A 12,458-nucleotide genomic window follows, 5' to 3' on the forward strand; every position below is an offset into this window, starting at 1 on the left:
TGAGTTCACTAGGTTGAAAATTCTGCATTCGAATGAACAATAGGCAAACCAGCAAGAGAAAGTATTGTTTATCGCATAAGTATCTTTTGTCATAATAGTTTCTGTCGACATTCGAATAACACTTTGAACCTAAGTTTGAAAACAATAATATAAGATTGGTGTGCTTAATGTCAATGGAATAGACATTCCTTGTATGACACCTTTCTCTGTTTATAGGAAACTGTTTGGTAGTAAAAACCAGAAATAAGTTTTGTATTATAGCTCATATCGTTTATAGTAAACTCAGTCGGACATCCAAACATAATGAAACCTGCTCTAGTTGCAGCACATGTTACACCCGTACTTAAAGTATTAAATAAGTCAAAAAAACCTGTTGGTGGGTATATCTGAGTAAGTATCTTCAAAGGAGTATTTTTTACCATTCACAACAATAAAGTCTTCTGGTGTCAAAAGAGCAAACACAGGCTTTAGTCGTCATTGTGTTTAAAGGTTAGTTTACAATATCGTCCTTGAGGACTTTGTAAGTTTGTTGTTTATAGAATTATATGCACTCAAGGGTTTTTAGTCGTAATAGTATAAACCATTATGTCTTCTGCCATTTTTACTTAGCAAATAAATTTTAATGAAATGTTGTGGTCGTCAAATATTTTTATAACGTCTGGGAAACTATATTTTAAGTTCAACGTTTCACTCCTTTCATAACTTGATTAAGAATTGTTGAATAAAATTCTGGAACTTCGTCAATTTCTTTGATTCCCTCTTCCTCGCAATACAACTCCATATCATTAACTTGTATTTAAAGGCTTCCATATACAAAACTATATATAATGTTTGAAAGTTAAATCCAATCTTTTTCTATTTCTAAAAAAAATTGAGACCTAAACACGAGATAGCTTTCAGAAAATTTTCAGGGACATTTTTAATCATTTTTTTTTATTTATTGTAATATCTTTGTTATTAAATTTGAATTGTTTAATATTTGAATGTAAAGAATTGAATAGTAATAATTTTAGTTTTAATACATAGCTAATTGCTAAGCAAAATAATTAATTTATTGTAATTTTGACATGTAAACTAAAGGGGAATTTAGCCGGCCAAATATATGTCACTTTTTGACTTCACCTCACTTCAACCATTTCGTCTTATGACAATATTACTTAATATAACATTCAAAGTATTATTGCTATTTATTGGAGAACAAATTTATGTAATTTTCACATGAAAATTGATAAATTTGTATTTCCTTATGATAATCAATTTTTGTATTTGTAGAGAGTCTCCCTGCATGATATCAAGACTTGGCTATAAGTCTTTATCCATTTTTGAAAATTGTATTGTAAATTGTAAGAATTTCTGAATACTACTACTATAAAATATAATTGCTTATCTATGTATATTCTCCCTGCATGATATCAAGACTTGGCTATTAGTCTTTATCCATTTTTGAAAATTGTATTGTAAATTGTAAGAATTTCTGAATACTACTACTATAAAATATAATTGCTTATCTATGTATATTCTCCCTGCATGATATCAAGACTTGGCTATTAGTCTTTATCCATTTTTGAAAATTGTATTGTAAATTGTAAGAATTTCTGAATACTACTACTATAAAATATAATTGCTTATCTATGTATATTCTCCCTGCATGATATCAAGACTTGGCTATTAGTCTTTATCCATTTTTGAAAATTGTATTGTAAATTGTAAGAATTTCTGAATACTACTACTATAAAATATAATTGCTTATCTATGTATATTCTCCCTGCATGATATCAAGACTTGGCTATTAGTCTTTATCCATTTTTGAAAATTGTATTGTAAATTGTAAGAATTTCTGAATACTACTACTATAAAATATAATTGCTTATCTATGTATATTCTCCCTGCATGATATCAAGACTTGGCTATTAGTCTTTATCCATTTTTGAAAATTGTATTGTAAATTGTAAGAATTTCTGAATACTACTACTATAAAATATAATTGCTTATCTATGTATATTCTCCCTGCATGATATCAAGACTTGGCTATTAGTCTTTATCCATTTTTGAAAATTGTATTGTAAATTGTAAGAATTTCTGAATACTACTACTATAAAATATAATTGCTTATCTATGTATATTCTCCCTGCATGATATCAAGACTTGGCTATTAGTCTTTATCCATTTTTGAAAATTGTATTGTAAATTGTAAGAATTTCTGAATACTACTACTATAAAATATAATTGCTTATCTATGTATATTCTCCCTGCATGATATCAAGACTTGGCTATTAGTCTTTATCCATTTTTGAAAATTGTATTGTAAATTGTAAGAATTTCTGAATACTACTACTATAAAATATAATTGCTTATCTATGTATATTCTCCCTGCATGATATCAAGACTTGGCTATTAGTCTTTATCCATTTTTGAAAATTGTATTGTAAATTGTAAGAATTTCTGAATACTACTACTATAAAATATAATTGCTTATCTATGTATATTCTCCCTGCATGATATCAAGACTTGGCTATTAGTCTTTATCCATTTTTGAAAATTGTATTGTAAATTGTAAGAATTTCTGAATACTACTACTATAAAATATAATTGCTTATCTATGTATATTCTCCCTGCATGATATCAAGACTTGGCTATTAGTCTTTATCCATTTTTGAAAATTGTATTGTAAATTGTAAGAATTTCTGAATACTACTACTATAAAATATAATTGCTTATCTATGTATATTCTCCCTGCATGATATCAAGACTTGGCTATTAGTCTTTATCCATTTTTGAAAATTGTATTGTAAATTGTAAGAATTTCTGAATACTACTACTATAAAATATAATTGCTTATCTATGTATATTCTCCCTGCATGATATCAAGACTTGGCTATTAGTCTTTATCCATTTTTGAAAATTGTATTGTAAATTGTAAGAATTTCTGAATACTACTACTATAAAATATAATTGCTTATCTATGTATATTCTCCCTGCATGATATCAAGACTTGGCTATTAGTCTTTATCCATTTTTGAAAATTGTATTGTAAATTGTAAGAATTTCTGAATACTACTACTATAAAATATAATTGCTTATCTATGTATATTCTCCCTGCATGATATCAAGACTTGGCTATTAGTCTTTATCCATTTTTGAAAATTGTATTGTAAATTGTAAGAATTTCTGAATACTACTACTATAAAATATAATTGCTTATCTATGTATATTCTCCCTGCATGATATCAAGACTTGGCTATTAGTCTTTATCCATTTTTGAAAATTGTATTGTAAATTGTAAGAATTTCTGAATACTACTACTATAAAATATAATTGCTTATCTATGTATATTCTCCCTGCATGATATCAAGACTTGGCTATTAGTCTTTATCCATTTTTGAAAATTGTATTGTAAATTGTAAGAATTTCTGAATACTACTACTATAAAATATAATTGCTTATCTATGTATATTCTCCCTGCATGATATCAAGACTTGGCTATTAGTCTTTATCCATTTTTGAAAATTGTATTGTAAATTGTAAGAATTTCTGAATACTACTACTATAAAATATAATTGCTTATCTATGTATATTCTCCCTGCATGATATCAAGACTTGGCTATTAGTCTTTATCCATTTTTGAAAATTGTATTGTAAATTGTAAGAATTTCTGAATACTACTACTATAAAATATAATTGCTTATCTATGTATATTCTCCCTGCATGATATCAAGACTTGGCTATTAGTCTTTATCCATTTTTGAAAATTGTATTGTAAATTGTAAGAATTTCTGAATACTACTACTATAAAATATAATTGCTTATCTATGTATATTCTCCCTGCATGATATCAAGACTTGGCTATTAGTCTTTATCCATTTTTGAAAATTGTATTGTAAATTGTAAGAATTTCTGAATACTACTACTATAAAATATAATTGCTTATCTATGTATATTCTCCCTGCATGATATCAAGACTTGGCTATTAGTCTTTATCCATTTTTGAAAATTGTATTGTAAATTGTAAGAATTTCTGAATACTACTACTATAAAATATAATTGCTTATCTATGTATATTCTCCCTGCATGATATCAAGACTTGGCTATTAGTCTTTATCCATTTTTGAAAATTGTATTGTAAATTGTAAGAATTTCTGAATACTACTACTATAAAATATAATTGCTTATCTATGTATATTCTCCCTGCATGATATCAAGACTTGGCTATTAGTCTTTATCCATTTTTGAAAATTGTATTGTAAATTGTAAGAATTTCTGAATACTACTACTATAAAATATAATTGCTTATCTATGTATATTCTCCCTGCATGATATCAAGACTTGGCTATTAGTCTTTATCCATTTTTGAAAATTGTATTGTAAATTGTAAGAATTTCTGAATACTACTACTATAAAATATAATTGCTTATCTATGTATATTCTCCCTGCATGATATCAAGACTTGGCTATTAGTCTTTATCCATTTTTGAAAATTGTATTGTAAATTGTAAGAATTTCTGAATACTACTACTATAAAATATAATTGCTTATCTATGTATATTCTCCCTGCATGATATCAAGACTTGGCTATTAGTCTTTATCCATTTTTGAAAATTGTATTGTAAATTGTAAGAATTTCTGAATACTACTACTATAAAATATAATTGCTTATCTATGTATATTCTCCCTGCATGATATCAAGACTTGGCTATTAGTCTTTATCCATTTTTGAAAATTGTATTGTAAATTGTAAGAATTTCTGAATACTACTACTATAAAATATAATTGCTTATCTATGTATATTCTCCCTGCATGATATCAAGACTTGGCTATTAGTCTTTATCCATTTTTGAAAATTGTATTGTAAATTGTAAGAATTTCTGAATACTACTACTATAAAATATAATTGCTTATCTATGTATATTCTCCCTGCATGATATCAAGACTTGGCTATTAGTCTTTATCCATTTTTGAAAATTGTATTGTAAATTGTAAGAATTTCTGAATACTACTACTATAAAATATAATTGCTTATCTATGTATATTCTCCCTGCATGATATCAAGACTTGGCTATTAGTCTTTATCCATTTTTGAAAATTGTATTGTAAATTGTAAGAATTTCTGAATACTACTACTATAAAATATAATTGCTTATCTATGTATATTCTCCCTGCATGATATCAAGACTTGGCTATTAGTCTTTATCCATTTTTGAAAATTGTATTGTAAATTGTAAGAATTTCTGAATACTACTACTATAAAATATAATTGCTTATCTATGTATATTCTCCCTGCATGATATCAAGACTTGGCTATTAGTCTTTATCCATTTTTGAAAATTGTATTGTAAATTGTAAGAATTTCTGAATACTACTACTATAAAATATAATTGCTTATCTATGTATATTCTCCCTGCATGATATCAAGACTTGGCTATTAGTCTTTATCCATTTTTGAAAATTGTATTGTAAATTGTAAGAATTTCTGAATACTACTACTATAAAATATAATTGCTTATCTATGTATATTCTCCCTGCATGATATCAAGACTTGGCTATTAGTCTTTATCCATTTTTGAAAATTGTATTGTAAATTGTAAGAATTTCTGAATACTACTACTATAAAATATAATTGCTTATCTATGTATATTCTCCCTGCATGATATCAAGACTTGGCTATTAGTCTTTATCCATTTTTGAAAATTGTATTGTAAATTGTAAGAATTTCTGAATACTACTACTATAAAATATAATTGCTTATCTATGTATATTCTCCCTGCATGATATCAAGACTTGGCTATTAGTCTTTATCCATTTTTGAAAATTGTATTGTAAATTGTAAGAATTTCTGAATACTACTACTATAAAATATAATTGCTTATCTATGTATATTCTCCCTGCATGATATCAAGACTTGGCTATTAGTCTTTATCCATTTTTGAAAATTGTATTGTAAATTGTAAGAATTTCTGAATACTACTACTATAAAATATAATTGCTTATCTATGTATATTCTCCCTGCATGATATCAAGACTTGGCTATTAGTCTTTATCCATTTTTGAAAATTGTATTGTAAATTGTAAGAATTTCTGAATACTACTACTATAAAATATAATTGCTTATCTATGTATATTCTCCCTGCATGATATCAAGACTTGGCTATTAGTCTTTATCCATTTTTGAAAATTGTATTGTAAATTGTAAGAATTTCTGAATACTACTACTATAAAATATAATTGCTTATCTATGTATATTCTCCCTGCATGATATCAAGACTTGGCTATTAGTCTTTATCCATTTTTGAAAATTGTATTGTAAATTGTAAGAATTTCTGAATACTACTACTATAAAATATAATTGCTTATCTATGTATATTCTCCCTGCATGATATCAAGACTTGGCTATTAGTCTTTATCCATTTTTGAAAATTGTATTGTAAATTGTAAGAATTTCTGAATACTACTACTATAAAATATAATTGCTTATCTATGTATATTCTCCCTGCATGATATCAAGACTTGGCTATTAGTCTTTATCCATTTTTGAAAATTGTATTGTAAATTGTAAGAATTTCTGAATACTACTACTATAAAATATAATTGCTTATCTATGTATATTCTCCCTGCATGATATCAAGACTTGGCTATTAGTCTTTATCCATTTTTGAAAATTGTATTGTAAATTGTAAGAATTTCTGAATACTACTACTATAAAATATAATTGCTTATCTATGTATATTCTCCCTGCATGATATCAAGACTTGGCTATTAGTCTTTATCCATTTTTGAAAATTGTATTGTAAATTGTAAGAATTTCTGAATACTACTACTATAAAATATAATTGCTTATCTATGTATATTCTCCCTGCATGATATCAAGACTTGGCTATTAGTCTTTATCCATTTTTGAAAATTGTATTGTAAATTGTAAGAATTTCTGAATACTACTACTATAAAATATAATTGCTTATCTATGTATATTCTCCCTGCATGATATCAAGACTTGGCTATTAGTCTTTATCCATTTTTGAAAATTGTATTGTAAATTGTAAGAATTTCTGAATACTACTACTATAAAATATAATTGCTTATCTATGTATATTCTCCCTGCATGATATCAAGACTTGGCTATTAGTCTTTATCCATTTTTGAAAATTGTATTGTAAATTGTAAGAATTTCTGAATACTACTACTATAAAATATAATTGCTTATCTATGTATATTCTCCCTGCATGATATCAAGACTTGGCTATTAGTCTTTATCCATTTTTGAAAATTGTATTGTAAATTGTAAGAATTTCTGAATACTACTACTATAAAATATAATTGCTTATCTATGTATATTCTCCCTGCATGATATCAAGACTTGGCTATTAGTCTTTATCCATTTTTGAAAATTGTATTGTAAATTGTAAGAATTTCTGAATACTACTACTATAAAATATAATTGCTTATCTATGTATATTCTCCCTGCATGATATCAAGACTTGGCTATTAGTCTTTATCCATTTTTGAAAATTGTATTGTAAATTGTAAGAATTTCTGAATACTACTACTATAAAATATAATTGCTTATCTATGTATATTCTCCCTGCATGATATCAAGACTTGGCTATTAGTCTTTATCCATTTTTGAAAATTGTATTGTAAATTGTAAGAATTTCTGAATACTACTACTATAAAATATAATTGCTTATCTATGTATATTCTCCCTGCATGATATCAAGACTTGGCTATTAGTCTTTATCCATTTTTGAAAATTGTATTGTAAATTGTAAGAATTTCTGAATACTACTACTATAAAATATAATTGCTTATCTATGTATATTCTCCCTGCATGATATCAAGACTTGGCTATTAGTCTTTATCCATTTTTGAAAATTGTATTGTAAATTGTAAGAATTTCTGAATACTACTACTATAAAATATAATTGCTTATCTATGTATATTCTCCCTGCATGATATCAAGACTTGGCTATTAGTCTTTATCCATTTTTGAAAATTGTATTGTAAATTGTAAGAATTTCTGAATACTACTACTATAAAATATAATTGCTTATCTATGTATATTCTCCCTGCATGATATCAAGACTTGGCTATTAGTCTTTATCCATTTTTGAAAATTGTATTGTAAATTGTAAGAATTTCTGAATACTACTACTATAAAATATAATTGCTTATCTATGTATATTCTCCCTGCATGATATCAAGACTTGGCTATTAGTCTTTATCCATTTTTGAAAATTGTATTGTAAATTGTAAGAATTTCTGAATACTACTACTATAAAATATAATTGCTTATCTATGTATATTCTCCCTGCATGATATCAAGACTTGGCTATAAGTCTCTATTCATTATGAGTATGACCCCATTTTTTTTTACAAAAAGTGCCGAATTGCAACTTTGTCCCAATCTCGAAATTATTTAAGATTGATGGGAAAATATCGATTATTTTGCTAAAACTTTTTTCATACTTGAGTATTCAAGAATTAAATGATCTAAATTGCCAATCAAATTTCAATTTTAAATTCAAAAGATATCACAATGCGGTCATAAGTTTAAAAAATACAACATTATTTATAAATATATTTTACATAACATACACAAACAATTTAAGAATTTAATGTATTGATCAATTCTGCACGAATAGTTTCGTACTGTTTCTGGAGTGTGGTGAAGTTCTTCTGTTCCAATGCAATATCGACAGCTCTCATGCCTGTTTCGTCTGCCGAACGCAAATCTCTTTCCACCGTTCTGAGTCTTTCCGCCATAGATCTGAGCATCTGTTGGACTTCTGTCTTTGTATACTCTGTTCTTGCTGCCAACTTCGACATAGTAACATCTTTTTGTTTCTTTTTGACAATAGTTTTCTGAGTTTTCTCTGATGAAAGTAAATTTGGAGGTTCAACAACAGTAGTTTCTTCTCTAACTTGAATTGTAGTAGCAGAAGGCTTTGATGCACTCTCCCTGGGCTTAATTCTAACATCAGGATGAGAAATAATGAACTCTAACTTCCGAAATGCGGCCATGAAATCTTGTCTTCGTTTATTATTAAGAGGAAGTCGCTCAGAAGCATCAACAACAGGAACTTCACTCCATATAGAATTAATTTTCTGCTCAACTTCTATTTCTTCCTCTTCTTCTTCAATTGGCATAACTAATTGAGTAACTTCTGTCTTTTCTTCTTCATTTGAACCAGTAGCATTTGTAGCTGTAAGGAAGAATGAAGAATTATCCTCTGGCGCCTTCTTTTCTGCCTTTGGAGTGAAATGTTCGACTAATTCGTCCTTTTCTTCCTCTTCTGGTGCTCTTTCTTTAGGTTTCTGAGTAATTCTATCAATCTTCTTTGAGTTCTTATTAAGTGCTCTAAGATGACCTTTTGTAAATGAAGGAAGTGTCAAAGGATCGAAATTTACTGTTCGAACATTGACTGGAAGAGCTCTTTTCTGGACTCTATTAGGCTTTTCTTCTGTTATTATCAGTATTTTGGTCTTCTCGAATATATCATCTACTGCTTTCATCATTTTTGAACGTAATACAATTGGATTATTTGTAATATTCACTTTTTCGAGGGCAGGAAAGTCAACAAGTGATGAAACATCATCAACATACTCTAAAAGATTTCTTTTAACTGATAGTTCCTTAAGACTTTCGAAGCCAAATTGAGGCTTTGGAATTGATTTGATTTGATTATCGTCAAGAATAAGAATTTGTAAGGAGCTTATAGTTCCTAATGCGTAAAAGCTTTGATCTGAGTTAACTAAATTGCCGCATAAGTTTAATTTAGTTAAACATGTAAAATGCATTAAATTTGATGGTAATTCTAATATTGAATTGTTAGAAAGATTGAGATTTGCTAGATGAGGAATGAATTGAAGTTCATTTATGAAAGAAGATGCATAATTGAAACTCAAATTCAAATTTTGTAGCAAATCCCAACCTCGATTTTTGTCACAGTATGATTCTGATGACTTATAATCAAAGTTCTTGATAGAGTTGCAACTCAGATCAAGATCTTTTAGCGTAGAAATAACAGAAAATGGTTCAAGTGGCAGTTTGTTATCACTGAAATCTGCTTTTTCTAGAGAAGCAAGTTCTTTTAATGATTCTATGTCAACTTCTGTCAGTTTTTTGCCTGATGCTTCGATAAATTGAATACTTGAAAGATCTGTTGAATTTAATAGTTCTAAGAGGTAAATTGAATCGAGTATATTTGCGGTTTTTCTTTTTACTGATATTCTTCTAGGTGTTCTTGCATTATTTGGTGCTGTTGATGGTTTAATATTATTTTTTGTTTTCGGCCTAATGTTTATTCCTAGACTAACATCTGGTTTATGTCCAGTGGGTCTTGCAATAGGGCCCTGACGTTGATATTCAAACGGAGGTCGGGTCCTATTGCGAATCATTATTATGTTATAAACGTATAAAAAATTTCAGGGGGAATCATTTTCATGTAAATTTTGATCTTTGGAAACCCAAAACATGCTCAGAGTATAAACGTAAGGTTGTGTGATGAGTTATGAGGAATTTGGCTATAGAAATTTGGAGAAAAAGTTAATTTTGAAAACATTTTGATGTATTGTCAAATATATCATAATATGTACTGAATAAATAGGGTGTTAGAGGTAAACATAGACCAATTAACCAAATTAATCCTTTCATTTTTCAAAATTCACAATGCAAATTGAAATTACATATAAAAACAAGAACTGAATAATTGCACATAACAAACAATATATTTTCGTTAATTTCAGTCTATTTTAAATAGAAATTACAATAAAATATTACTTTTGATAGATGCCCTGCAATAAATGGCATGGTTTCTTTATTTTATTTTGTTTTGCAATGAAGCATGCAATACGATCGATTATTCGATTACGTTTTGATGATAATATCTGCATGATGCTCTTGATTTTCCTTCAGCACATCGTTTATATTTCAATCACTTAAATTGGAAAATCAATGTTTCATTATAATGAACTGCCTTATTTTCTCAATTAAATCTGCTAGAGTATACTTCATTTTATCTAATTACCTAATCTATATTTGCATTATTTTCCAAAATTTTCCCCACACAATTCAATTCTAAATTTGACAAATCTGCCAGTTATCCGAAATAAGCATATTAATTAAGAATAGGATAATATTTAATGTGATCCTGTTTTATTTTTCAATTGTGGAATTTTTTGCCACATTACAACTATGGTTTCATATATTTCATATTGAAATAATCACCAATAATGACTCATCTATCAACACATCTTTCAAAGATATTGATGCAAGTTGCTATTCAAAAGAGGGACTGGAACTTACTAAAGTCAAAGATACATATCCCTATCTTAGAATATCAGCAAAGTGTGAAACAATAGGATATAAATGCTTTGATGAGCTTGTATCTTTAAAATCATTTTCATTTGAAGAAAATCCTAACTTAACTACAATAGGAATAAATAGTTTTCATTATTGTATAAATCTTACTAAAATTGATTTGTCATCTTGCAGAAAACTAACAACAATTTCCATTGGTGCCTTTTATGCATGTTACAATGTTCAAGAAATCCTCTTACCAAAAGGGCTTATTAACATTCAAAGTAGTGCTTTTTATTCGAATAAAATGATAACTAACATTACAATACCAGCTTCTGTTGAAAAAATCAATGATAGGGCATTTTATACTTGTTCAAAATTACAACATGTTGTTTTTGAAGAAGGATCAAAATTAACATCATTAGAAAGTCGTGTATTTGCCTCCACCAATATTATATTTTTTCAAATACCAGAAAATGTTTCAAAATTGAGTGGATTTGCCTTAGATAGAAAAACAATAAATTTAACTACTCATCCTAAAAATATATATTTAATATTTGACAATGGAGACGTTTATTCAGCAAATAGAAGTATTTTGTTTTTAGTATTTAATAAAACTCTCAATAATTTTGAAATTCCAAATTCTGTTCTAATACTTGGAGAATATTGCTTTTATGATTCAGATATGACAACAATTACTCTGCCAAATTCGATCGAAATTATTGAAAATAATTGCTTTTATAATTCTAAATTAATAACTATTACAATACCGAAAAGTGTGAAAATTATCGAAAATGAAGCTTTCATTTGGTGTGCAAATTTAGTAAATGTCACACTTTTAGGTCCTTTAGATTCTATTGGAAAGGAAGCATTTTTCTATTGCAAAAATCTTGAATTTATTATTTTCCCTAACTCACCAATGATTGTGAACAATGGTGTATTTATTTTTAAATCTCCAAAATTACAGCTATCATTCACTCACAAAACTCTCTTTTCTTATTCACCAATTGAAACAATAGCAAATGTTTCAGTTTCATATCTTAATGCATCAAATCTCATTATTACAGAAGATTTATTTATTATGGATTCAGAACAAACAGAAATATATGAATATTGGAGATACAGATATTATACTATTACAATTCCCAAATCAGTGATAAAAATCAGG

The 12,458-nt window shown here is 27.5% G+C and overlaps 1 protein-coding gene across 1 annotated transcript, besides 1 other annotated feature; it reads right to left on the minus strand.

The window, feature by feature from the left end:
* Positions 1 to 1,150: 1,150 nt before the first annotated feature.
* Positions 1,151 to 8,399: a mobile genetic element.
* A 157-nt stretch (positions 8,400 to 8,556) lies between these two features.
* TVAGG3_0585060 (uncharacterized protein) lies at positions 8,557 to 10,389 on the minus strand (the record flags this gene model as incomplete). Its single annotated transcript, XM_001299592.1, has 1 exon — positions 8,596 to 10,389. The coding sequence occupies one exon, from the start codon at positions 10,387 to 10,389 to the stop codon at positions 8,596 to 8,598; it is 1,794 nt and encodes a 597-aa protein (XP_001299593.1).
* Positions 10,390 to 12,458: the final 2,069 nt, after the last annotated feature.

Source organism: Trichomonas vaginalis, chromosome II (genome assembly GCF_026262505.1).
Source record: "Trichomonas vaginalis G3 chromosome II, whole genome shotgun sequence".
Taxonomy (NCBI): Eukaryota; Parabasalia; order Trichomonadida; family Trichomonadidae; genus Trichomonas; species Trichomonas vaginalis.